The sequence below is a fragment of the Cuculus canorus genome, chromosome 2 (genome assembly GCF_017976375.1).
Source record: "Cuculus canorus isolate bCucCan1 chromosome 2, bCucCan1.pri, whole genome shotgun sequence".
Lineage (NCBI taxonomy): Eukaryota > Metazoa > Chordata > Aves > Cuculiformes > Cuculidae > Cuculus > Cuculus canorus.
In genome coordinates, this window is record NC_071402.1 from 141,146,446 (window position 1) to 141,173,385 (window position 26,940).

At 35.7% G+C, this 26,940-nt stretch overlaps 1 protein-coding gene across 2 annotated transcripts in view; it reads right to left on the bottom strand.

The window, feature by feature from the left end:
* The window catches only part of DNAJC1 (DnaJ heat shock protein family (Hsp40) member C1), a 104,021-nt gene that overhangs the window by 62,605 nt on the left and 14,476 nt on the right, over positions 1-26,940 (bottom strand). For both annotated transcript variants that reach the window (XM_054060115.1, XM_054060114.1), the window contains exons 2-3: positions 4,454-4,555; positions 3,621-3,667 (exon numbers count right to left, since the gene is read on the bottom strand). In XM_054060115.1, coding sequence (XP_053916090.1) covers positions 3,621-3,667; positions 4,454-4,555 — 149 coding nt within the window. The remainder of the gene's footprint in view (positions 1-3,620; positions 3,668-4,453; positions 4,556-26,940) is intronic.

The following is a 26,940-nucleotide window of genomic DNA, read 5'->3' on the forward strand; positions in this document are numbered from 1 at the left end:
TGTCTCTGAAATGTAGCAGTCAGCAAGCTAAAAAGTCCCAAAGCACCATCACAGAAACAAAAAGACAAAAAAAATCCCTATTTTCAACTTCAATTGAATCTTTATTTTAAAAATTAAGGATTCTATACAAGACTCATTAGTCTTGTACTAACAAGCAACCAGTTGCAAGATTTCATTCTTCTGTAAAGTTTAATTAAATAGTTTCTAGAGTTCTTTATAGAATCAATTACATCACAAGAAAAAAAATTCATTAACTGTAGTAGCTAATTATAGTATCATCTATTTTAATATAATTATAATTTACTTTTCCCTCTAAGACAGACACTGCATTTCATATTTCAAATAATTTCAGGGATCTTGATACAGTTTATATACTGTAACCTTGAATTAGTGAGATCTACTCCGAACCATGGCAAGAGTGTACTAGCGTTTTTTATTTTGGGGCCTTTTTTCCTCAAGCTGTCAAAGACATCCAGTGCAACATCAGACAGAACAATTTGTACCTATGAATACAGATATTTAATTATAATGAGAGCTAAGATAAACACCTTTCTTAAGCTAAACAAGTATATCTTGATTCCTTTGCAAATGCTTCCTGTAATCAAGCCCACATTGTTAGAGAGTAGAGGCCTGGTAGGTAAAATAAGCTCCTTAAAATGGTAACAAACAATGAAATTTAAAATCTAAGATTTTTGACAAATTACAATTAATATAAGTGCATAAAACTATCTACTTTTTCATCAATTAAAAATAATCAAAGGCTAATAAAACCTACCATCCTTGTGATGATTTTCCAATAAGTGCCCTAAAGTAAAGTGTATATCAGGAAATGCATCTCTCTCTACATATCTCAAAGATAAACTCTTCTGTAGAATTTCACACACTCTGCAGTGTATAGAAGATATATGAAATATGTTCTGCTGTATGTATGTTTAATTTAATGTTAAACACTGCTACATTAAACAATACAGTATGAATGTTTAATGTTAGAATATTAGAATGCTTTGATTATGTATCAGTCAAGTGTGTAAGAGAAAAGTACTGACATGGTATTATCACTATACTCTATACTACTACTATTATTAGCATACTTCACAAGCATCTATATAACTTTCTCAAAATAGCAAATCACATTTTAATTATAAAGCCAGTCGAGGAACTATAATATTTTAACAAAGGCCTCTGTCATCAGATAAAGTAAAACATCACTGATAAATATGAAAATACAAAGGTTTTAAAAAAACAATTACATATAGTCGGCCAACAGATCTGCCTTTTTAAAATGCTGTTTCTGTACACACACACAAACAATTAACACCTCTGACATTCACCGAGACATGGAGGAAGGATGTAATTAGACCCAGTTTTATTGTTTCAAAATGAGTTAATTGCTCATTCATACAGTGCAGGACCTTATTCCTGCCTTTACTGTCCGTTCGCACACCAGGACCAATGCTGGATTATATCACTCCAGATGAACAGTAAGAGGCAGGTATGGCTGATTTCACTGTACAGAAGCAGAAGCCTGCAGCTCACTCTTCTCCAGGTGGTGTAATCCTGTGCCTCAAATCATTTAGAAGTCCAGTTGTGAAGGGATTTCCAGATAAACTGCCAGAATTCCTCACCAATTAATTTGTAAGAAATGGAACTAATTTCCATCTCATCCCATCAGGTCTGAGTTACTTTATAAATAAAACCTACCACACTGCCAAGAGAAAAAATCTGGCAGAAAGCCTTGTTACAGTAGACGCAAGTAAATATCTCTGCAATCAGGGTAAAACTGAGGTGATAAGCCCTGAGAGACAATGCGCAATTTCTCCCCAGTGCGTGGGCGTGACTGTAGACTTTGATCCTCTTCCACCAGATCCATCACCTCACACAATGCCTAGTGAAATATCAACATCTAACATAGGAAGATCCCAAAAAGCAACCACTCCTCCCTTTCCTTCGCCATACAGTTGCAAGAAACCTGCGAGTAAGCTTACAACAGAAACTACATTACAAGGGGAGCAGCTCCTAGCAAACATACTTCAGGCTTGTTTTAAGGACACGTGACAACAAAGCCTTACAGGATACAGCACAGACGACCCTCTGTTTACAAGCTCAACTCTGAGTTTATCATTAGGCTGTGTAATAAATCTGATCAATAAAGATTTTCTACAAGAAATTAGACCATATAGCTCTGCTACTCTACGCTTTATTTCTAAACTCTGCATATTATTTCCTGAAAATTCTGTGAAGGTAAACCCTATTTAATCCACTATATTTATATTTCATCAATTATGGAAGCAATATCAACCACATATCAACCACTGTGCAAGAAAAATACAATATTGCCTATGTATAAAATTATTGACAATGAAATCAATCTAAGCTAGAACAATCTACTGCTGCTTTAACTTTTTTTCTCATTTGCTCTAACTGTGCTACACCAGTTAATAATATTCTCACAAAAATGTTGAGTATATTAGTCACATTCGTAATATATACAAGGCTTAAGCCAATAATTTTTACAAGCTACTGCATCATAATTCCATGCAAAGAAGCTGCTACTGAGAAGTTCCAGGTTGGAACTAAGTTCCAGAGAGGTAATATCACAAAGTGTATGTAAACAATGTTATAAACAAAGAGGTGGAAAAATATTTGGGATAACTTACTTTTCAAGTGGTCTGAAACCACCTAACAGATTTTTATTAAACTTTCCTTAAACAGAACTTCACAATGATATTCTCTCGAAAGGTAAAGTAAAAATAAATACAAATTTCCAAAAGTACTATCAAGTACATTTTCATGACACTTTAAGAGAGGATTATCAAAAAGTAGATAATCTGTGCTATAAAACCTGGACTTCTGCCAAGACATCTACAGAACCAAAAACTCTTAAAAAAAAAAATCTCATGAAGCCCTGTTTAAAGACTGGTAAGCCAAAAGATGATTTACTAAAACTCTAACCCAAAAGCAAAACTCTTTCAGTGTCACAGTTTTCCTGATAATCACCAGTTTAAGTTGTTATCTGCTTAAAAGAAAAGAAAAAAAAAAATATTCCAGAAAGCAGATCATCCCCAGGTTTTCGGTTCTTAATCCTACACCCTGCCCCTGAAGCAGCAAGGATCATTTGTTTTTAAAAATTATGCTACGCGTACTGAAGTTTACAGTGTTATAGATAATACATCTGAAATAAAAAACAATGAACTAAGCAACAGAAAGCAATGTTGAAGAAGACATACACAGGAAATAATCTCTAAATATCCTGCAACAAACCTTTTATTGATATAGGAAGATATGACTGACAGTTGAATCAGTGGCCTACGTTTTCAACCACAGCTTTAATAAAACAAGCAATGATAATTGACACAACTCAAAGTGATATAATTGCTAACTGCTGAAAAATTGCTCTAAGTAACAGCTAGCTTTTGAAGTTCTTTCAAATACCAGTTTTAAAGAATAGCCAGTAAAATACACACCGGCTTCCACTTTAAGCCACATACTAAAGTTGCATAGGAATTACAAATAAATTATGCAAAAAAAATCATCCGAAGAGCTACAATTAAGTCAAATAAGACTTTAATACAGCACTAGCGTGAATGCTTTATTTAAGAATCTGTGCAAAAAAACCTCACCTCTGCCTCCTTTCTTCATCCTTTAAGACCTCATAGATGGCCACCAACTAAAACAAAACCAGAAAAACATACAAAACAGTTTACTATGGGATTGAGTTTATAAAGTTTGAGTAGTGTCATATTTTACATGTGCCAAATAATGATTTTTGCTGGTTTTCACTTATCTCTACAACATTAAGAGGCAAACTCTCTATGCAAGAGAAACAGTGACAGATTCATATAAAAAGCGTCAGATACACAAAGAAGCAACTCCTACCAAAGACTTTTTTCCTCCCTCCTCACGTCTCTTATACGGAGTCTTCTCTCAGTTTCACTTTTTTAAAAAAAGGTATCATTTGTTTGATCCTACAGTTTTTACTGAAATTAAGTAGCCTTACTTAGTCATAGAAGCATATCTTTAAAGACAGAGCTAATTACAGTCTCATGGTTTCACTCTGTAAGGATTCAAAAAGGAAAAATTAAAAAACTAAAATGAATTATTTTCACTAAACTATGCCTATGTACAACTCGCATTGAGAATTGATGAGAGATTTTCCTTACTGCTTTTGAAAAGACAGTTTTATGTAATGTACAAGACACATTTTCCTCCTAAGAGTATAAATCTTATGTTCAAATTATTTTTAGTATACAGGTAAATACTAAATCAGAGTTATCCAACAAGTTAATTCAGAAAAAATGTACCTGTTTTTAATTTAGCTACATCAGAACAATGTAAATCAATGTTTAACTTCGTCATTTCAAAGGTATACCACTGTTCCTACTAAAATGACATCATCATAAAAAAATTTGATTCTGTTTTCCCTAAAACTTTTATCACCACACATTGCACTTACTTGCCTAAACTGTGTTTCCGCATTTTCATCTTTATTCTTGTCTGGGTGTAAAATTAATGAAAGCTTTCGATATGCTTTCCGAATGTCTGCAGACGAAGCATCCTGAAAAAGGAAAACAAAGCAAACTGTCAGAAAGTAATTCCCAGAACTTTATTACGACGTGAAGACAGCCAAGTACAGGAACTAAGGCAACGTAATTTGACAAGTCTAACAGCCAAACCATGCAACTAGCCCAGCCTAAATGACCGAACAGTTATTCAGTCAAATTCATCTTTCATCTTTACTTTCTTCATTACCATACATCCATTACAATGATATTTGCCAAAACTTCCAAACACTTTCTGGCTTAAAAACTAACCCATGCACCTTCTGCACCATTTAGAAGTTCAAATGAAACCTGAAAATTATTGCATCTGCATATCTTCAAGACAGACAATTTCAGCAAATTATCATGCTCAATTTCCCAAATTCAAGTCTTGCTATGAACTCTTCCCTTATTAATATTTACACGTAATTCACCACTAATAGGACTTCCATTCAACTTCGGCTTCACCGTGTCTAAAGTACTGTATTTTCCTAAAGTAGCTTCAAATTGCAGACTTGAAGCTACACTGCAGTGCTGACATCAATCTATACCTAAAACATTATACAAATGGCACGTTTTGGAAGAAAAAATAAAACTCAGAACCTAAAATGCATCAGTTATCTACCAACTTAGCTGCACAACGCATGAATTTCTGAATTAATGACTGCTATTTAGTACATGCTATAAAGAAATTCAGAAATGGAAGACTGAGAATTGTATTACATAGTATATAGGCATCACAGTTGCAAGAAGATCCACAAAGCATCAAATTTAAAGAGAACTATTTGCATTCTATTACTAACATGTCCAAGGTAACATTTGAGAAATCAGTCTGACAATTTTTATTTCTTTATTTTATATACACTGTTCCCCAGTATATCCTCTCTCTCAAAATTACAGTGTCAATAGGGATTACAAAACACCAAAACCCAGATCTCAATTAGCTGTGAGAGGAACACAGCTGAAATAAGATAATAATTAATGCAATACTGTAATTAGTCTGTCAGGCTTTTTATTACAAATTATTATTTTCATTTTAAAATTTTCAGTTTTATAACATCAGGCTATAAAAATGCTGTATACAAGTTTGGGCCAGGAGTGAATATTAGAGAAAGACTGTTGGAGGGGAAGGGGAACAGGATAAAGTGGGGAAAGATGCAGAATTTGAGGAAATTCAGCTTTGAGATCATGTTTTAAAGAAGCAGGCACTATCCCCTTATGCAAGACCAAGTTTTCCATAGTCTCATTTGTCAAAGGAAGATGGTTTTATTAGTCACAGGGAAGATTTCTCCTGAAAAAAAAAACCACAAACATTTTTACCTTTTCCAACAGCTACATCTAACGCAGTTGCACACCAAAGCAGAATCCCTCTGGTTAAGTACCAGCTTGTTTCCAGCCTGATTATTGCCAGCGAGTTGTTTCATATTGCCATTGTTTTACAGGTTTATTTTTAACTGTTGGTTAAGGGGAAGGAAGAGACAGTGACTAAATATCTATTCTAAGCACAAAGAAATACTAAATTCTTGAGATGTAAACTTAACATGAAATACATGTGAAAATGCAAAGTAAATCAATATTTCAAAAATTTGGATCTGACATCATTATAACCTCAAGAAATGAGTACTTCCAGATTGTATACTTGGAATAAACCACAGCTTATTCCTTCTCTACCACAAACTTAGATGTGCTTGGTATTGGTTTTGGGATGCTCCTGATGAACAGCTAAAAACCCGATAAAAGCATATTAAAGAGCTGTCCCACAGGATTCTTCCAATTATTTCAAACAACAAGCAAAAAAAGTTAAATGTTTTCAGTCGTATCCAAACAATTTAAACTTCAGTTTTATTTGGGAGCAGTGTGATGATTTGAGTAAAAAATCAGAAAAAAAGGTAGTTTATCTGTTTCATGCTTCAGCAAAGCCAGAGATCCCAAGTCAACTCTGAAAGAATAAAGCTGCTAAAGTATTTATGCTGCTTCACCTTGAGAAGTTGAAGAAAAAAATTATAAATTTACAAACCTAGACTGCTCATCTTAGTTACCAGAAATAATTTAGAGGTTGTTTTGCTTCCCCTCATGTACCAATGCAATCAGCCACTTCATAAACAATGTGGGTTTGTCTTCAAAACAAAATATAATATTTCAACACTACTATAGCAAATAAAACTCAGGAAATAGTTTACTGGCCATGGTTTTAGCTAAACCATAAATGTGATCTTTATAAACTTTTCAGCTAATTGTAATTAAGCCCTGAAAACGTTAAAAAGGGGATGATAATAAAGTATTTAATATGCGATGTTGCTGTAAATTATTTCATTACAATTGGTCCGTATAAATTTGAAAACAATGCTAAGACTTCCAGCTAACCAATTCTTCACAATACTGTCATATACAATACAGGAAAACACTGTATGTTCCAAACATTTTGCTATTTTATACTACCTACAGGTAATGTTAGGCATCTTCAGGCAACGTTATGGATCCTCTAGGAGCTGCCCTAAACAAAAGTGGTTGGTTTTTGAGAAAAGCCTCTCATCACTATAGAACTTCGAAGCAGTGTATGACCCTAAATAAGCTCCAAGGAACAAACATATTCAAACCAATAAAGAAACATCTCCCACGCTTAAGTCAGCTGTTCTAAAAGGCTCTCATTTATAGCTAATTGACTCTGTTGGCCACCTTCAGCAGCATTTCCGTAAAGGCTGAGCAACAAAACACTGAGTTAAGAGTCAGTGTTTTCTACAGACTAAGATATTATTTTACACATTAGGGCTGAAGTCCAAAGATTAGAGAGAAAGCCATGAGTTTTGCCACCAGTTAAGGCAAATGAGCCTGTCATGCTGTCTCCCTCATGTGGATACAAACATCAAAAGCTCACCCTATTTCTTGATAACTGTCTTTTAAAAGCAGAATTGTCCCATCATACTTCCAAAGTTGAATATTTCTTTACACATCTATTTCCAATTAACAGATCTTACAAGTTGGGAACTACTCAACACAGTGCACACTGCCACGTGCAGCATCTAAGTCCGCTTTCATGTGAGTAACTGCTGTTCAGGAGAAGAAAAGGCAATATTTCATACCACATATTTTGAGAAACAAAGCACAATATAAGCACTTACGTTAAAGGATAATGCAAAATGAATGCTCTGAACTAAAATAAAAACTGCTCAGCTGTCAGCTGCATAGCTGGAAAAAAAATGCACATAGTAGACAAGTCAATGGAGGGAAAAGTGTTTTGTGCTAGAATTAGTTCTCAGAAACACCAAACCACAAGTTTATATTTAGGTACACCACAGTCTGGCCTCTTATGCATGCAAATACGTAAGTATTCTTGTGGATTTTTTTTTAATTGCTAACATTTTATTGAACAAGCAGTGTGTCCATGTGTCTAGTTACACGACCTCTAGATAGAAGTTAAAAGTTCAATCATTTACAATTTTTGCATAATTCCTTACACTACAAACAAGCGTTTTAAGCATACAAACAGAATTACCATTTGAATGAATCAACAGTATGTCAAAAGTTAAACACATTTCTTAAGGTACAGTACTGAATTTTTAATTTTTGTCCAATAGGTGATACACATCAGATTCCCAGAGTGAGGGAGAAGAGGAAACATTCTTCTCACTACCTACCTCATTTACTTTTGGCAGTTTGTTCAATTCAGACAATTAAAAACACAATATTAAATTTTATTTTACTGCGCAGCATTTTCATATTCTCTAGTATTACCAAGAAAAGTTCCATCATTAAACTACAAATACATAAGAAGAAAAAAAAATACTTTTTCCCAATGGTTTAAATAAATAAATAATCTAAATAGGCATTTGCCTTTCATTTCTTTAAATTAAATTCTTGCTGAAAATGCATAAAGATTCAAATCTGATCTCCTCCTCGGTCTATTCTAATTTAGACTTCTACCTATACAATTCACTTCTATCTTCACAATAAATAGAAAAACTGGTATAGTACAGTACATTATTCCATTGTCTTCTATTCCTAATGTAACTATGATTACTAATGAAACTAAAAAAAAAGCCTTATTGTGGTCCCAAGACAATTCTTGGTGAACACATAACATATCAGATATTGCCATAGGCAAACAGTGATTAGGTCAAGGGGAAAAAATAATCAATGTCTACATAGTTTTCACTTACCAACATATACAATTCAAAACGTAAATTGTTCCCTTGAGTGCAATGCAGTTGTACAACGAGACTTTGTTACTTACAATTTAGCAACTGCTTCTAACGCAGTAAATGTGCTCAATTCATCTTGGGTTTTAAATATGCCTGCCAATGTCTTCAAATAGGTGGCATTATCTTTATTAGCACCGGGAAGGCATGTGGTCCAAAGGATCAAGAATGCAGATAGAAGTCGCATTTCTGTTCACTTGCAGTTTGTCCAATCACTTGTTAATGGGTGAAGAGAATAACATTAGTATACCTGTTTCATTGCAGTGCTGCTGAATAACTGTGTAGAATTTTCCACAGCATGTGTCACTGAAGCTATATGTCAACCAAAAGGGACAACTGCATAGAGCACCAGCTGACTGTACTTCAAGAGTGGATGTTACACCTGTAAATAACCTCAGTGCAGGCCTTCGTGAAGTCTTTTTCAGCCTTCCCAAATTATAAATCAAACTTGCAAAACTCTTGTGTTTGGTTGTTGTTTTTTTCTTTTATTCAAGAACAATTCAAACATATGTGCTTTCTTTAACAAGATATGCCATCCAGAATTCTTTTGTAGAAGAAGAGGTGTAAGTGACTACTTTCCTTTTGGTAACCATCAGGTATCCAAGTTGAAGCAAAATGGTACAGAAACAGAAACAAAAAATCTGGTAAATTCACAGTCATATTTTTCTTCTGTGATTTGAAACTGCAGAATGCATACGCTGTCCTACAAAAATTCACAAAATTAAATATCCACAGTCCCGATTCCATGAGCAACATCAAGGAAGACAGTGTGACCCTTGGGCGTCTCATTCCTGCATGGGGACAGAACAGCAACCACTGTTGCTCCACAATCCTTCTCTAAGTAATCCTTGGATGAAAACCATATAGTTGTGACCTTTCTTCCAACCCAGTCCTCAACAACACTTTGGTTCAGCATAAGCTGACACATACCCCTTTAACCTGCTTGAAGGCCATTCTGACTCTAGGAGTTTACTTACTTATTTAATAACTAAATGGCTTGCATTCACTCTAGACTTTGTACCTTTTCTTTCTTTCAAAAAAAAAACCCCCAAACCAATAACATTTAGAAAAGTAAATGAGACTCTGTTAGAACCAAACAAAAAACCTCCCACCGTCAATACCAATAGCCTCACATGTCACGTATATTCTGTGCATCACCACAAGCACCCCCCATTCCTCAAACACATTTTGGGAAAGTAATTTCCCTTTAAAAATAATAATAATAACAATAGAAAAATCACACCTGCACACTGTTGCTACCCACAAAAATTGCTCAGTAGCACCAGGAGGAAAAGCAACAGCTACATAAAGTAGATGTGACCATATCTAACATGGTTGCTCCGCTAACAGTGGCAACAGCACAAGACTAGAAAATAAATGAATCTTCACCCATATTAACCTTGATTAAAATATCACTCTCATATTTGCTTCTTATGTATCCACTGCAACCTGGTCTTAATTTAAGCTCCCAAGACCAGATTAGTTACAAGTGTGCCTGAATTTGCCAAGTTTGCACTTGGAAAAACATCTATGAGGGAAATAGTCTTGTAGCAAATTCCAGAGGTGGGAAGGACCTGGCAGTCCTGAAGAATATAACCCTAGGAAAGAAAAGCAAGTGTCTCCCAAAAGACCAAGCATTATCTCTGAACTTTTATAGTTAACAGATGCCAGCTGAGTCTCGGCTTAAATTGCTTGCTGTAGAACCTCGGTTCAATTCACCCTTTATTTTTACTGAACTTCTTTCTAAGACACTCATCTTTTTCAAGGATGTAAAATGGCTTAAACTCAACTTTGCTGCTTCTCTACAGATGAATGCTCCAAGCATACCCAGGCAGGAGGAGAGAGACGCTCTGCTGCAAACCGAGACATGTGTCTCACAACATTCCGTTGATTTAAACTGAATAACAGCACAGCAGGGAAATACGCAGGAACTAAAAATAATGCTGAAAAGGTGTTTTAATGTTTTTTTATGTTGCTAAGTTTTAAAGCAATTCATGAAATGAAAATGAATACAAACCAGCACAATGTATTCCTGTGAGCTTCTGATAACTGGCACAATCCCTTCACTGGCATGTTTGTTTCCAGGAGAGTGTGTCAAATGAAAGAAGACACTGTTTTCAGCCTAGCATGCCAAATGAATGAAAATTCTGCTGCCTCATGCTTGAGAAACAAAAAAAGTGTTCTCCTCAGCACATGTGCACAATTACACAGGCTTAGGTTTTCTTGATCAATTTGAATAACAGTATTTATATGTAATTTTTTCTTCTTTTGAAACTATTTTAGCCTTTTTAACTTAGATTTTTAGAAACTGATTATTTCTAATTACTTTGGAAAAATTAGATTGCCCAAGAGAACACTGTCATGAATAATCATATGTTAAGATTTAACACGAGCTTTGTTCCTGAGATGCAGAGAACACTCACCAACTCTCAACATTTTCAGATTTACTCTTCAAATTCAGAACAGAGAAAAGCAAATAACTGAGAATATTTTTCACGCCAGCACTGACTAATTCAAAATCCTACCTATTGTTATACTTTATTTCCATTTATTTTTTCTTTACGTAGTTCAAAAGGAAGAAATGACTAGATTTCCTTTATTTATTTCACATTTTCCCAGGAATACTATTACATATATATTTTTATTCCATTTTTTTACATTACATTTAGAGTTTACATATTATATAATGTGTTATATATTCTTTATAATGTATTTGTATATATTCATACGTATACCTGTGTGTAAATGCATTTGTATATATTTATACGTATACCTGTGTGTGTTCCCTTACTGGCTAAAGAAAGTTGTTTCTAGGTAGTCCTCTTGAAAATCTGACCAGTGCATCAGAGATTTCCAGCCTAAGCTCACAGATAAAAAAATTACCTACAAAATTCCCAATTCTGGAGCATGTTCACAGGAACTAAATTGCTAAAAAGGAAGACCACTGCTTTTACAGTCCTGGGTGGCAGGGAAAGCAAAATGTGATGTCTCCTGCAGCACATTTCTGGCTCGATGCCTTTGTCCCTAGATACCACAGCCCCCTGATTTACAAAGGAGGTGACACTATACCCAAGGACAGTTAAATGCAGTCCACACTCACCACTGTGGAGCATCAGTATAAGGTGCCGAAGACTTTGGGGTGTTGGATCTGACAAGTTCCAACCCTTCCTAAAATGTAATGCCCAAAATATGCTGCTATTTGGTTGTTTATATCTTTTTCTTGCTATATTTCAGCTTTAGTTTGTTTCCAACTTGTTTCCAACTTCTTTCCACAGGGTAAGGAATTAAAGGAAATTAAGAGAACCAGCAAGGCTAAATCCGTACCAGGTCTTTACCTCCTCCTCCTCTTGCTTATCCTGTTCTCATTACACCCCTTCAACAGAACTGACATTACTGACCCATACGCTCCTACACACCTAGCCTGTCTTTTCAAATAACTGCTTCCCAGACCTCAATTTAAGTGTACTTTTTCAAGGGAGATTACTAACGACTACAGACTAAGGTCTTCAAGAAAACCAAAGAACAAAATAATAAACACAAAACCCACTTGGGGGACTAATTACTGAATTCCTGGGTCATCCAAACCACTGCTGTTGCTTTCTGACTACATTTTCAGTTAGTTGGAAGCTCTAAAACTTTTCGTATTTTTGAAAGGTGTTTATTAACTTCCCTTCTGATGTCCAAATAATGAGGAAAGGGCATATGAGAGACAGGGTGTAGGCTGTATGGCTGAAAAGAAAATATTACAAAGCCATACAAGAAGCCAACAGAGAACAGTTGACTACAATGATATACAACACTATCTTATCCATCAACACAACATTTACATGGTGAATAATCCCCACAGACATCAACTTTCAGAATAAACATTAACTATTTATTAGCAGCTTTCTGAGCCCTGCCAGCAGTGAAGGACACCAATTGATGTGTCCACACACCCACACACATCCATCATATATATTTTCATACACACATACAGATGCTAATATAAAAACACATATAAACAAGGGTACCCTCCCTAGCAGTCTTCAATGCTCATACAAGGCTCTAATTTATATTTGTTATTGTTCAACTTCACAAAGTATGTTAAGAACACAGTTAAATAAAAGCTGTTACATAAGCTTGCAATGAACAGATTGTGATCGTTTTCATATATTGACTTAAGTAATGTTTTTAATGCATAACATTTTTAGCAAATGATAAAAACATAAGTACTAGGAAGCATCTCTTGCAGGTGCAAAACAAACTGGAAAAAATAAATCATACCTTGAATAGTTAAAGGACCTAACTGTCAAAAATGAAAAGGTGTTATCAAACAGGATTTTATGAGGTCTGTCCCACATCCACTCATACTCAATATTTTAATCAGCAAGCAGAATTACAGAACCACTATTAAACTGGTAGTTAAAACTAACCTACAAAGATGCTGTCAAAGATAATTAGAATTTTAAGAGACCTGGACAAACTGGAGAATTGCTCTAAAAAAATGGCATTATTTCCTAAGTGAAAGACTAATGGTCTACATCTGGACAGCATTCATCAGCTACGCAAACACACGAGAGAAAAAAAACAGGCATAAATGATCAGTGAATCACAAGCTGAGCATGAGTCAGTGGTGTGATGCTGTCTTTCTGTGCCGCACAGCCCACTGTGACAAGCAGTATGGCAACGAGCAACCATGCCGTTTCATGCAGCAATTGTAAGACCTCAGGAGATTGCTGCGTCCAGTTCAAACAACGCGGTGAAAGAAAGCTATAAGCCTGCTTGTAAAACAAGTGAAAAAAAATCAGAATAACTACAGGCCTAGGAGAGAAAACTAGTCACTTGTTCAGAGAAACTGAAAAAACAAGAGTGACTTAAGCCTAAAGAAAAGGCAACTGGCACAAGAAAATAACACCTTCGAATACGTAAAAGGCAGCTGTAAAGGAAAATGGAATAATTGCTTTGCCTTATCTATTAGAGCTAAGCAGAAATGGTCAGGTAACAGCACAGGAAGAGTCAAGTTAGGTACTAGGAAAACTTCGTCGAAGCATCACTAGTGTATCACTGGGATGGACTACTGAAGTCTCCTTTAGAAGCAGGTCTTGCATACATTTATCTGGCATGACTTAGATTTAACCAGTTCTGTCACAGTAGGGTATATTACATCAGTAATAGTCCTATCTTTCAGATTTTAAATATCCTTTTGATGATCAATTTAATAATTACTCTGAAAATATTCCAACTGGATTTACTGCATCTATTGATGCAGTTTAAAAGATCCCATCTGAAAGACAGTATTCTTGTCACACTGAAGATGACAAATGTTCATGCCATAAAAGAAAGAGTCAATGAGATTTTCACAAAAACTAAAAAGGCTTTGAAAGGAGTGGCAAGCATGAAAAGGTGTGAGGAAACACTTCTTTCCTATGAATTTCAGGTCCCATGGGGCCCTGCTCCAAGACTTGGAAAGCACTAGGTATTAGGATTATTTTTCCTGTTACACAGCAGTTACTCTGAACTACTAAGAAAGTCATCCTGTAGTGGATGATCACTAATAAGTCAACCACATAATTTGCATTTAGAGTACTTTATCCATCTGTTATCAGCTTTATTCTTGAAAGATAATACAGAACAGATACGATCAGCCAGGTTCCTTGAGAATGTCAGATGAAAATAAGGACTAAACTGAACAAGAAAAGCAAGCAGGAATTTCCACAAGTATCACTGAAACTTTTTAAAAATTAAACTATTCCTTTAAAAATATTCTATATTTGATTTATTATAAATATATACTTAATTCCTTCAACAAAAACACCTAAAAGAGGATATGTCAGAGACGCTATAGTAAACCATAGCCAGGCATAGAAGTTATAATTTCTTCATTTATGAGAGAAAGCAGGAGCACCTCTCAAAATCATACATATATATAATGTGTTTACAATAAATTTATATATTTTTATAAATATAATTACTTAATATATATTTCCTTCCACTCTCCTTTTCCTATTGTTTACTTAGCTTCTGTACCATATGATAATATTTCTCAAGACTCATTTTGTAGAAGTAATGTTATCTTTCTTAGCTTAAAATTAGCCCGGTCCATTGAACTTGAGCTTTGAGATCTAGGCGTACCTGAGTCTGCAGTCTTTCATATGTTTGTTTGTCCTTCCAGAACCCGATAGAAGATATGAAGCATTTACTGAAACCAGTAAGTTTTTTGACTCACTGCTACAAAATTCACATTGTTCAGTTTGGATAAATCCTTAATGTCCTTCTCCAGAAAATTACCATTTTTAAACAACAGGCATAAAAAAGATCTCATGTGTGAGGTGGTTATTCTTCTTGAACAAAATCATAATATGGGAATGTTACTCTCCTCGTCCTTCAAGGACAAATTGTTCAACATTTTTTTTTGGCATATAGAACGGAAAATCCTGAGTTCTTAAAAACCCAAATTCAAGTAATTAGGGATTTTTAATTTTTTTTTTTATCTTCACCTGCAGACAGTCAGAAGTGGCAAAATGCTGCATATTTAAACCAAAGATGCCTCATTACAGGCTATGTGAAGGTAACTTCGAGATTCTATAGGATACTAAGATCTCTGAAAACTCTAAAATACATTTACCAGCCTGTATTAATTTATTCAAAATTTACTTCTATGAGTTTTTTTCCAAATGCATTGCTTTAATTAGCTAGGTTTGTAAAGAACTACCAGAAGCATTTATCAAGTTCCTTCCTTCTTTATTTAGAATACTTTCTACTGAACTAGTTCAGATTTAGCCTTACCGTCATGTAGGAGAGTCGCACAACGATCCCTTTATACTCATTAACTACCATTTTAATGAGCTATTACTACCTCGGGACTCACAAGACCTCAGGGAGGTTGTAACATGCCACTACCTATATAGTAATTCACTACTGAGTTAATACATAGCCTCCTTGAAAGAATACACGAATGTCCTCCATCACTCTCTGCAATACAGATGCCAGTGTCAGCAAAATTTCTGCATGTAAGACACATCCCAGCCTAAAATTTCACAAATATCTCAGTTAAACTCCAATAAGCCTACAGGATTACCTATTACTATGGCCCACCACTTCGTCCAGTTATGACACTCCTAACCAAGTGAGCTGAAGGCATGAGCATTGCCAGGCCAACTCAACTCACAGTTCAATGACATAAAATATGGCAAATCTGACAAAGGGCCAGGGCAGACGACAGGTGACACTAACATGCCAAAAGACTATTTGCAAAACCTGCCAGAGTCAACACGAACAACAAATTCACCAGTTAACACTCAAAGATACCTGGATAAAGAAATCAAGTTCAGCATTAGGAACTGTGAATTAAAATTCACATAGAAAATTAAATTATAAGCAAGTGAAAGCTAAATAAGATTAAATTTAAAATACTATGTCTATATTAAAAAAGCCACATATATACAATTAGTAGTGATAGAACTGACTTGAAGACAGTCCTTCCCACCCATTTGTAATTTTGTATGGAAAATTGGTATTAGAGTCACTAAAAATGCTTATCTGACATTATTTCTAGCAAGAATGAGCCAAATAATGCTTAAGGAAGATAAGTACCTCTCAAGATTTATGGCAGCTGTAGCCAGATATTGTTACATGCAGTGGCACACTGTTCCCTGGATTGCCCTCTATGTCTTCCAAGTCAAAACGTTTTAACTGAAGCACTCACGCCCAAGCAAGAGGCAGAAAGATCACTTCCCTGGTTTTCATAAAGCCACTCCCTGCAAGCAGTTACTGCTCTTCTCTCCAAATACTACCTTGGAGGCAGCATCTGCAGAAGGGAAAGGTAATAATTCATAGTGATCCATAAGCTGCCTCCCTTTTGGCCTGCAAGAGCTTGAAGAAGAGCAGAAGACAGACTCTACCCAAAGCGGGAGACCCTCAGAACAGGCATTCCCCTACAGAGGCAGCCCAGGGAACAGCTCAGAGAGACAGCACCTGCCAAGGTTCTGCTCTCACAGCAGCAACCCCAGCAAGGCTGCAGCTGAACCAGCAGCTCTGAAAACCCAAAGTCCAGGACAGACAGAAGGGCAGGTCACACAGGGAGGAAAAGCCGACTGTGAGGTAAACACTTCCTCCAATCTACTTCAACCATTCTTCAGTAAGGTGAGTGCAATGCCCAACAAACTCCCTCATCACTACAAACGATAGTGGGTATCAAACATGTATGTGCCTGCTTCTCTCCTTATACAGACATAAAAATAATTCAGCAAAACAAGCTCTTTTTGCTGGGAAGCTAAATAGCCTATCACCATCATCAAAGAGCTGAGAGGGGCAAAATCATAGCTCTTACTCAATGTTCCCTCTGAAGCTGCAAGGGAACCACACTGGGATATGCTCCCTGCCCTTGAGGGGGAAAAAAAAAAAAAAAAAAAATCAGTAAAGGGGCAAATATAAGGTTCATTTTTCAGCCACTGACATTAAAAGGCAGCAGTTGTATGGATCGTATTCGCCTCTCACCATCTCTCATCCACCAATAGCAAGCTATTCTCAAGTCACAACAGCAGAGTCAGAACTGGACAGCTGAAAAGATGAGATCTCTTGCTTCCTCCATTTCCACTTTCTTTTTCCCACCATCGCACGCAGAGGTAACAGATAAGAGGAATTTTCTTCTGGAACCTATACTTTAAGGATAGAGATCCTCAGTCTGGAAGCAGAACAGAGCAGAACATAGGACCAGCCAACTGCAAGAACTACAAAGTTGGGTGAGCAGAGCTAGTAGTAAGACAAACACAGCAAAAGGAGAAGACAAAAATAAAGGGGGAAAGTATGCCTTTTTCTATGCCTCTGAAAAAAGAGGAATCGACAGCTGAGTGAGCAGCAATGAAAACTTGGCACAGGTTGCATGCCGTTAAGCATGCTACCAGAAATCTGTTTCAGCCAACTGACTGCAGAAGATAGTGGCTATTACCAATTCATTTACTTGCCTCTCAACATGGGATTACAGGATTATCTGCATCAGAGATAATAGTGAAAGTCAGAAGATAAAACCTGTGGTTCTACTGCCTCAAGTAGAAACACTGACAAACGTAGACTATTTCAAATTCAGAAACTACAGGAAAAATTTTGTGATCACAGGACTCAAATGAAGCAAAGGTAAATCCTAACATGGGTTCTCTCCCCCTAGTTTTCAACTTATATAGTCAAGACTAACAAAGATCAACAGACAACCAATAATGTATTTATTCTGTAAGTTCTGACATAGGTGGAGAGGAAAGGAATGAAACTGCAAATCTGCAAGCTACTACATGGAAAAAGCCCTTCTGCAACTGACAATCCTACGAGCATCAATAACAGGCCAAAGCGACGTTTGTCTCTCTCATAACCCCAGCCAAGGAATCAAATCCAAGAAATGAAAAAGGATTCTATCTGCTGCAATTTCTTCCTCTCATAACTTGTCTTTTTTTTTTTGAAAGGAAAAAAACCCAGACACAAAACAGTCGTAGCAGAAATATTGCAAAACTATTTCTGAAAAAATCAGTCACAATAAGTACCACTGGCCAAAATAAAAGAAACATGTTCTGCAGGGTGAAGAAACTGAGGAAGCAGGAAGAAAGGAAATGAAACTATTCTGTTTCTTCATCTAGCTCCCTTTTTCCAACTAGTCCCACACAAACCCTGAGCCAACTTGAGGCAGATGCCAGCAGTGGGAGCTGTATACCCTGTGGCAGTGTCGACAAAGAGCACACTGTTGGCAAACAAACCAAAAAGATTTTTTTTTTGTCACATTCTATTTTTGTACTCTGAATCAAGCGAACTTGCTACGTTTTTTAAAGTAGCAAGAGGTGCTATTGTTAAAAATATGAGATTGTTAAAAGATAAGATTTTAGTTTAACTAAATCTAAAGTATAAACTTAAAAATTAAGGGATAAAGATAATACATGCTAATAATGAATATTCTGAGCAGGTAAAGGAGATTTGGGGAGAACTTGGTGGCTCCTGAAAAGGAACCACAATCTGTCGTTGCTACTCCTGCCACTGTCTTTATGTGACATACAGAAGATGCATGCTTACCCAGTGAACAGCCATTCAGTATTTTTCTCCACACATTTGTTCATGTGTGGCCTCATCTGCTCTTAGCTGCATGCTGTTCAAACACATTTGAAAGCCGTGGTTATTTGTTTTGAAGCCCATCACAACGGTATCAGAGTTCATCAATAATATTATTCGGCATTGTAATATCTTAAGAGACAAGCATGCATTACTTTCCTTTTTGTATAGATCACAAAATGAGGCACAGATAAAGTAAAATCTTCAGTAATCTCAGGTACTAATTTTATCTCAGATATGATTTTTCCAAGTGCTCAGTATCAAACAACATTCCATACATTCAGAGCACAGACTTTAATCGACTTCAGCTGCAGCTGCAAACCCTCAGCATTTCTGCATATAAGCCCCTAGTACCTCAAATTATGCAACCAGAATTGCAGAGCACTCAAATCAATTAGTCACCACTTGGGAAAAGTTTCATTTAAACGACTTGCCTAGCATCACATAGGAATTCTGTGGCAGAGACAGGAACAGAATCCAATCCTCAAGGGCACTTTTCGTCTGACTAGCTTACCCATGAAACCATTTTTTTTCCCCTGCAATCTTCTCCCTCTCTCTCTCTACATACCCTCAACATCTACAGGTTAAACAGTTTTTACAGACAACAGTCTCTTTCAATACATAAGCCTGAAGCTGCACTGGGGCCAGATCTTTCCCTGAGCCTGAATAAGTAAAGACCCTGTAGAATATAATGTAGTGAATTAAAAATCATCACAATGAACAAGCACAAAGAAACCAAATTAAGATTTGAGACATTCTGAAAACTGACATTCCCTAATTTTACAGTATGCAGTCCTGGAAATTTGTTACTAGTCTTTAAAAGCGATATTAAGGTACATGGCTGTTGTACAAAAAGACAAAGAAACAAGTAGATTGAAAAAGGAAAAAAAATATTTGCATAAGCAATGCCGACCTGCTTCATAATACTAAATCACAAGCAGTGGTTCCCCCCACTTCAAATAAAACCTATCTCTCTGAAGAATCACTTTGATACTAACAAGCCCCACTAAACTGCAGAACGATCTGGCTACTTATCAGCTTGCCTATTTCAAATTACAGCTCTTATGACAAATATAACATAAAATCGATTACTCCTTAAAACAACAAAAGTGTTAATGCTTCTAGAAGATACACAGTATTAGGCTGCTATCTGCACAGAACTAAAACCCAGCATATGCTATGTCATTTTAGAAGTGCAAGGAGAAACCCGCACATCGAGTGTATCATTTAGGAAGGGGGCAGGAGACTGCATGTATTGCAGCCAGATGAGCCCAGGTGTAAGGGACAATTCAGAAACGCGCAGTGTCTAGGCAGCTGATGGTTCTCTCACAGGAAAGTGTACTTCTTGTCTCAAAAGAGGTAGAAGTATTTACCAAGCACTTCTTTCAAGGCATATGTATTTTTATTATCTAAGACAGAGAAGCATGAAACCCAACACCTTGCAAAATCTCTCAAGTATAATGGAAGCAATAAGATTCTAAAAACAATGGCAGCCACATGAGAAACTGCTTAAGCGTTTTAATTACCAATTCTGTTATGGTACAACAAAGTTCTTCCTTAATTCAGTAGAAATTCCCTACACAAGGGTAACTCCAAGCACAAATGGAGATCTCTACTTTCAGACCACAAATTACTGCAAAATTTTTTATCTGAACTGCTTGGAATATTGTTGAAATATAAATTGTGAGGCAGGTTTTCATAAGTTATAAATAACTCAGAATTGCTGTGCTTATGCAAATGGCATTGTTAGCATTTATCAATACAAGACATTTGCAATACTTTTGTACCGCCTCTATCTTACTTTATCACCACATTTACTGCAAAACATTTGACTAAGAATTGAAAAGATTTACACATGCTGGAAGACAAACTCCATCAAGCTGAATAAACATGAATAATCCAAAACTTTTCTTAAAAACAATAATGCTTTGGAAGTCATAGTTTTCAAATGGTATTTCATTTATTTCATACTTGACAGAGTTTTTTTCCCCCCCCCGCACTGTGTAAGAATAAAAGAATAACTTAAACCAAATAATTTTTCCAGGGCAAATGGAATTTGCATGCAGTTAAACCAACATTATTTTAAAAATTAAAATTCCAGCTCCAGGAATCCTACAGCTCATGCATGTATTTACATGGGAATCAAATATGACTGCTGCCTAAACACTGGTATAATTATGCTCCCAAAAACTGACAGGCACACTAAGCTTTTATTCAATAATATTTATAGATCTAGATTCAGACTTAAATGTCCATGAACTGAAAAATTACAGGCACCTTTACAAGCAGTACAACTTTACATATGGAGAATGGTTCATCTTACCCAAGAAAATCTTTGTCTATATTGATCTAGAGTTGCATGAAAGAGTCTTGTTTATAAAGGATTCTTAGCATAGCACACACTCCTTGAAAAACTGAAATGAGGTAATTTCCATAACCATCTTAATGTAAACAGACTTCACATGCATATGTAGGTTATCATCTAAAAACATGCACATGTTACGTAATGTTTTTCACCCGAAAGACTTCCAACAAATTTTTCAAAAGGTCTTCATAACCACCTGCCTCTTTTCAGCTAATAATGTTAGATAAGAACGAGCAGTGATCTAAGGCAGAGAAGCAGCTCTCAAAAACGAGGAAATGACAAAAAGAAATTGGGATACGGTCCACCAAGATACAACTATAAATAGCTTCCATACTTATATATCAATACTTGTACAAAAAAGTAAAAAGAATAATATTTTTAAAAATTAACAAGTCAAGGATATTTGTTCAGTTAATCAGTATTATTAACAGGAGATACATATAAAACCAGACTCGAGAAGTAAAAAAGCTTTAGTGATAAAACAACAAAATAGGAATTTTTCTTTTTTGCTTTCTTTACTGAATGAGTCTCCATAAATCTTTAATTGGGTCTGAAATTTAGGTGTACACTGAATAAAAGCACACAAACAAAAACTTGGTGCTCACTGCATTAATGAGTTGCAACACAATGGAATTCAAATTCTGAAAGGCTCTTATGGCAAAATAAAACCAAAACATGAAGAGTTAATTCTATAAGCAATTTTAAGTTCTTCATAGTTATTCTGCCCTCACTAAACATTTCAACAAGAAATGCTCATGATTACATGGTTTCAGATGATCAGTTTTATCAGCTTTTTTTCTACGATTCTAATAAAGTAAGATGAAATTGTTCAGAAGATTTCTCTACAGAAGGGGAACTTTTAATTATTTTCACTAATTCAGTAGCTTTAACTATGGAATTACTGACTCTCTTCCATGGCTATTAAAAAGTAAGCTAAGGTAAAAATTAACTCCACAATACCATCAAGTCTGCTAGGGCATTTTTACTTTAAATGACAAAGTACTGCCTACAGATACAGAATTAAATCTTTGTTCAGAATATACAACAATAGTGAATCCACTAATATTCAAGGAAAATTACTCCATATACGGATTGCTCGATTTTATGCCTTTTCCAATAATTCACTTGTTCCTTCAACCCAAAGAGGATGTAACCGGTTGAGATTTGCTCAGCAGCCAAGGCAAAATAGAAACGATATCAACGTTACCTTTAATGCCATCAAAGAACTCAAAAGTTTTAATGATAAAGCTAATATACAGATACAACTAAGAGAGAATGTCAGGGCAAAAGCAATCCCAAGTGTTAGCACAGAAGAAAAAAAAGCCAAACTATTTTTCAAATATGAATATGAATTTGCCAACTTTTACAGAAAAGAAATCCTCTAGAAATTGAGACCCTTGCTATTATCTGCAATTCTCAACCAGACAAGGAGAAATAAAAACAACACATTGCTTCTGGGGAATTGCTACTACAGCACTGATTCATACAGAAACTATTTAATACAAACTAGTTACCCTCCAGGACGTCCAAGAATTGCATTACACTCCCAGCCTTCTCCCCCTTTTTATAAATAGTGATTTGTTGAACACAAGATTTAACAATTGTATGCAGTCATATAACATAAATCCTTGAATTAATAAACTGCCCATCAGCTACGTAAAATCAAACCAAACAGCAAACCAGATTATTTTTAAAGTTATATTTACTAAAATTCTTGACAATCACCTAGAAGAATAAAATTTATTTTGCATGAATACACGTACTCTTCCCATATCTGATTTTTGGCAATTGCGCTGTTCAACTCAGCAAGAAAACAAAATAAGATTAACACTAACTTCCTAAAACAAATTGATTTTATGTTCCAAATGCTATGATAATTTTCTTTGTAGCTTTCAAATTTCCCTAAATCGAATAGTAGCAGCTAGACAAGCTTGCAGTGGGTTCTCTCAATAATATATTGCATCACAGTAGCTAAGATTTTCCCGATGTTAAAATAAATGCAGCCAAGCCCCATCACATAATGAAATACAATTTCATTGCTTTCTAACAAATCTTCCTCCAAACAGCATCGACAAGAAACTCATTTCAATACTGTTTTACACCACATGAGGAACTAACACCACAGATGAAGAAATGCTTCTGTCTCACAAGGGCATTTCCAGCAAAAAATGCAACCTCCACCAGCTGAAACAATCATTCAAAATACTGCCCTATCCTCAACTCCATCTTCTAACCTTTTCTTTCTGCTGCTAGACAGGTTATGTATTTGATACTTATTTTATAAGATAAACTTGAATTTTACCCAACAAGTATGCTCTGGATGCCATTATATTAAACCAGCAACAGCAATCCTTCAATTAGGCTAACAGATGCCAGCTAAGACTAGAAATAATGCACTTAAATACTTTTTAAAAGTAAGAATGCTTTTTAAAACCAAGGAGGGCATCTGAAATCAAAGTAAATATTTGATAACTCCAGTAAATTTTCACTTATTTTCACCTGTGAGTTTATGTAGTACTGCCTACAATGGACTACTGGAACAACGCTGCTAATGATATTTAGTAATTATTTGAACTTATAATCTGCTTTAATATTTTCTAACATTAGTAATAGACTCTACTTTCACAAACTTAACAAGCCAAGTTCCTTCTTTAGTATTCAATCAAAAACATAGCTGCAAAACATCAGCTATGTGTATTTTTAACAAACAAGCTCAATCAAGTTACTTGCTGTCATCTGCATGGACATTTTTGATACTCATTCAAAATCACTTACACGTCAAAGACACTGCATGAAATTGAAACCTTTACTAATGCCAAGGTTTGACCCAGGATCCAAAATAAATCTGCATGCACAGACCCTTGTACCTACACAAAGCACCAATTACTTCAAATAAGGTTTTGTCTGTGCACTAGAGTCCACCCATGTGGAGCCAATTACTATAGCAGGGCCATTACATGGTTCATTTCCCCATACCAGCTTGGCAAGAGGTGTACATGGGTATAGGAAGTGCAAAAGAACCTTCACTAATAAAGTGCCTCAACCACACGCCCGTGCATTGTAATATTTAATGTTACAACAAACACTTCTTCACTGGGACTAGACCACGCAAAATAGGGTCATTTCCACGTTGAACAAAATTTTTCAAGTTCCTCTTTTTGGTCCACCAGTAAAATCCAATCACTTTTTCCAAAAAAAATTGAATAATTACACGGATCCTTAATTTATTCCAGCAATATCTGAGAATTCCAAAGAATGTTGAGAGGCCGTAGGATTTGAACAGAAGACAAATGTCAAAACTGCATGTTCTTCAAGAAATATAGTATGTTTATAATAGCAGAAGCACTGATATTACTTATTGGTTATGTCTGGTATCATTCCATTCTTAGGTGGGGAAGTTGTTGTTTGAAATAATTATTATAAATAGGAGCAAACCACTTGAGTATACAAATCTCTCTCCGTTGGAAGAACTGAAGCTCCATCTAGAGGCTTTTCTTCCTCTACTGTCATTTGTGGTATATGTAATATCACCTAGAAATGTGAACAATATTAAATGTCAGAGGCTTCCTTTGTACCTCCTCTTTTGTTATTCATAATGGGTTCTTGCCCTGAACCTTTGCCTAGCAACACTAGCTCCTTCACTGCCATCAAGTGGTAGGAAACTAAAACTGAACTTAAAAATGTAAAATCTCAATAATCTGATTAAATGATCAGTATAGTTCTAGAGATAATTATAAACGCTGAATGCTGAAAATCTTTATGGGTCTTTTCATTGAAGCTCTGGTGTAGCTACTCCAGAGCACTACAAAGTCTCACACAACAAATTCAGCAATGGTTTCAAAGCTCTTTTTGTAAGGCTCATTTTTATTTCAAATTGCTCAGAATGAAAACCTATATCCATATTCCCCAACATTATATGTAGAACAAAAAGGCACCACAATAAAATAATTTCTAAGCAATAATAGATGTAACATTTAACACGTCAAAATTACTGAATTTGGCACTTAGAATACCATAGCATAATTAGAAAGAACAGCATAAATGTCTCCTCAGACTTCATGTTGCCTATTGGCAGCATCTCAAAAGCAAGGCTGGAACAGCAGCCCATCTCTTCGGCAGTGTCTAATGCAGCAAGTATGCAGCTATGTCAGTCTCTCCCTTCATGCCCCACAGCTGTAATCAACTGTGGACATTTGTTATGTCAGGAGAAGTCCTAATGCCCTACAATCAAAACCGTCCTACAGGAAAACAAATATACAACACACCAACGAAGTGGGAGGGTTTGTCTAGATCAAATAAACAGGAAAAAGAAGTAATAAAGTAGCAGAATCGAGCCAGGCTGCAAGACCTTGATTACTTCAATTTCAACCCCTTGAGTGACTCACAGTACAGCTCCTCCCACATTCACCCATCACTCCCACATACAATGTGTTGAATTCCAGAAACTCCACAAGGTCTTCATGATCAGGAATACCTTTAAAATAAACCTCTTAGCATACAAACATTGAAATTGCATTCACTGTTCCTATCTGCTCTTCCATGCACACAGCCTTATTTCACTACACTTCAGTAGTTATTCCAAATGGGTATTTGGTCCACGGCAGAAGGTAAAGTACACAGACTTCTTCATGCTGTCCTGTTACACAGAAACTACAGTTACAGAAATTTAAAAATGGAAAAAGAAATAGTTATCAGATTAAAACAAACAGAAAATAAAATATTCTCTACACCAGAGACATTTAATGCCTTATCAATACTTCATTGGTAAGGAAAGAACTATTGAATTATTTCTATCAAATCCTGTATCTACCAATCTGCAGATTAAATCTGTGCTGTGTAGGTACTGGGTGCCCACTTACCCACTTCTAACTGAGCAGAGCCAGCTCTCTCCTGAAAAGCATGCTCACACAAAGAAGTATGCTAAAACATCACCATTGGGAAAGTAATCTCCAGAGAGACAAACTTTCCAGCTGGAAAAGGTCAGTCTGAAAGATCTGACTTCTGTGTTTGCTTGGCCCTGGAACCCAGCCCACTCGTCCAAAGACACTTTCTTTCTGATTGTCAAACAGGGTTGTGAAAAATCCTCCTTCAAAATAACCATTGGTGTAACACCCATATACTGAAATTGAGACCACATTAAATATTTGTTGGAGAATGACTGTAGAAGGCCACGAATTTTAGAAGTATATATTATGAAACTTAGGACAATTATTTCTTCTGCAATACAGGGAAAGGAAGAACAGAACTGATACCGAGGTGCATAATTAAAAATGGATCTTCAGAAACAACACAAGAAAGAAAAGACCAAAAACTAAACAAAGGCCAAGAAATCAGTGAAGAAGCAAAGGAAAACAGACAAACAAACAAAAAAAAAACCTGGCAAAACAAAAAACACCCCACCCAAAACCAACAGAAGTATGTGAGGATTAAAAAAAGCAAGAATGAAAAAAGGGGATATACAGAGGAACTATAACATGCAGCTTTAAGCTCGCAGCAATCCTAACTGTGTTGCTTGGCAATTCAATCTTGAGGTCCAACTGAAAAGCCAAAACCAATTTTAGATAGTCATTTTAGTTACAGAAGACATAGGGATTAGACAAAGAGGCTGTTCCTGAAGTAACTGAAATGTAAGTTAACTAGGGTGCATACAACCACTTTAGCTCCTGAGCTGAAAGAAAGGACTGAATTTATGATGAGCAGTGAAAGCTACAGTAAAATTTGATGGCAGCAGGAATATATTTAAAAAAAAAAATCAACCACACAATAAAGAGAA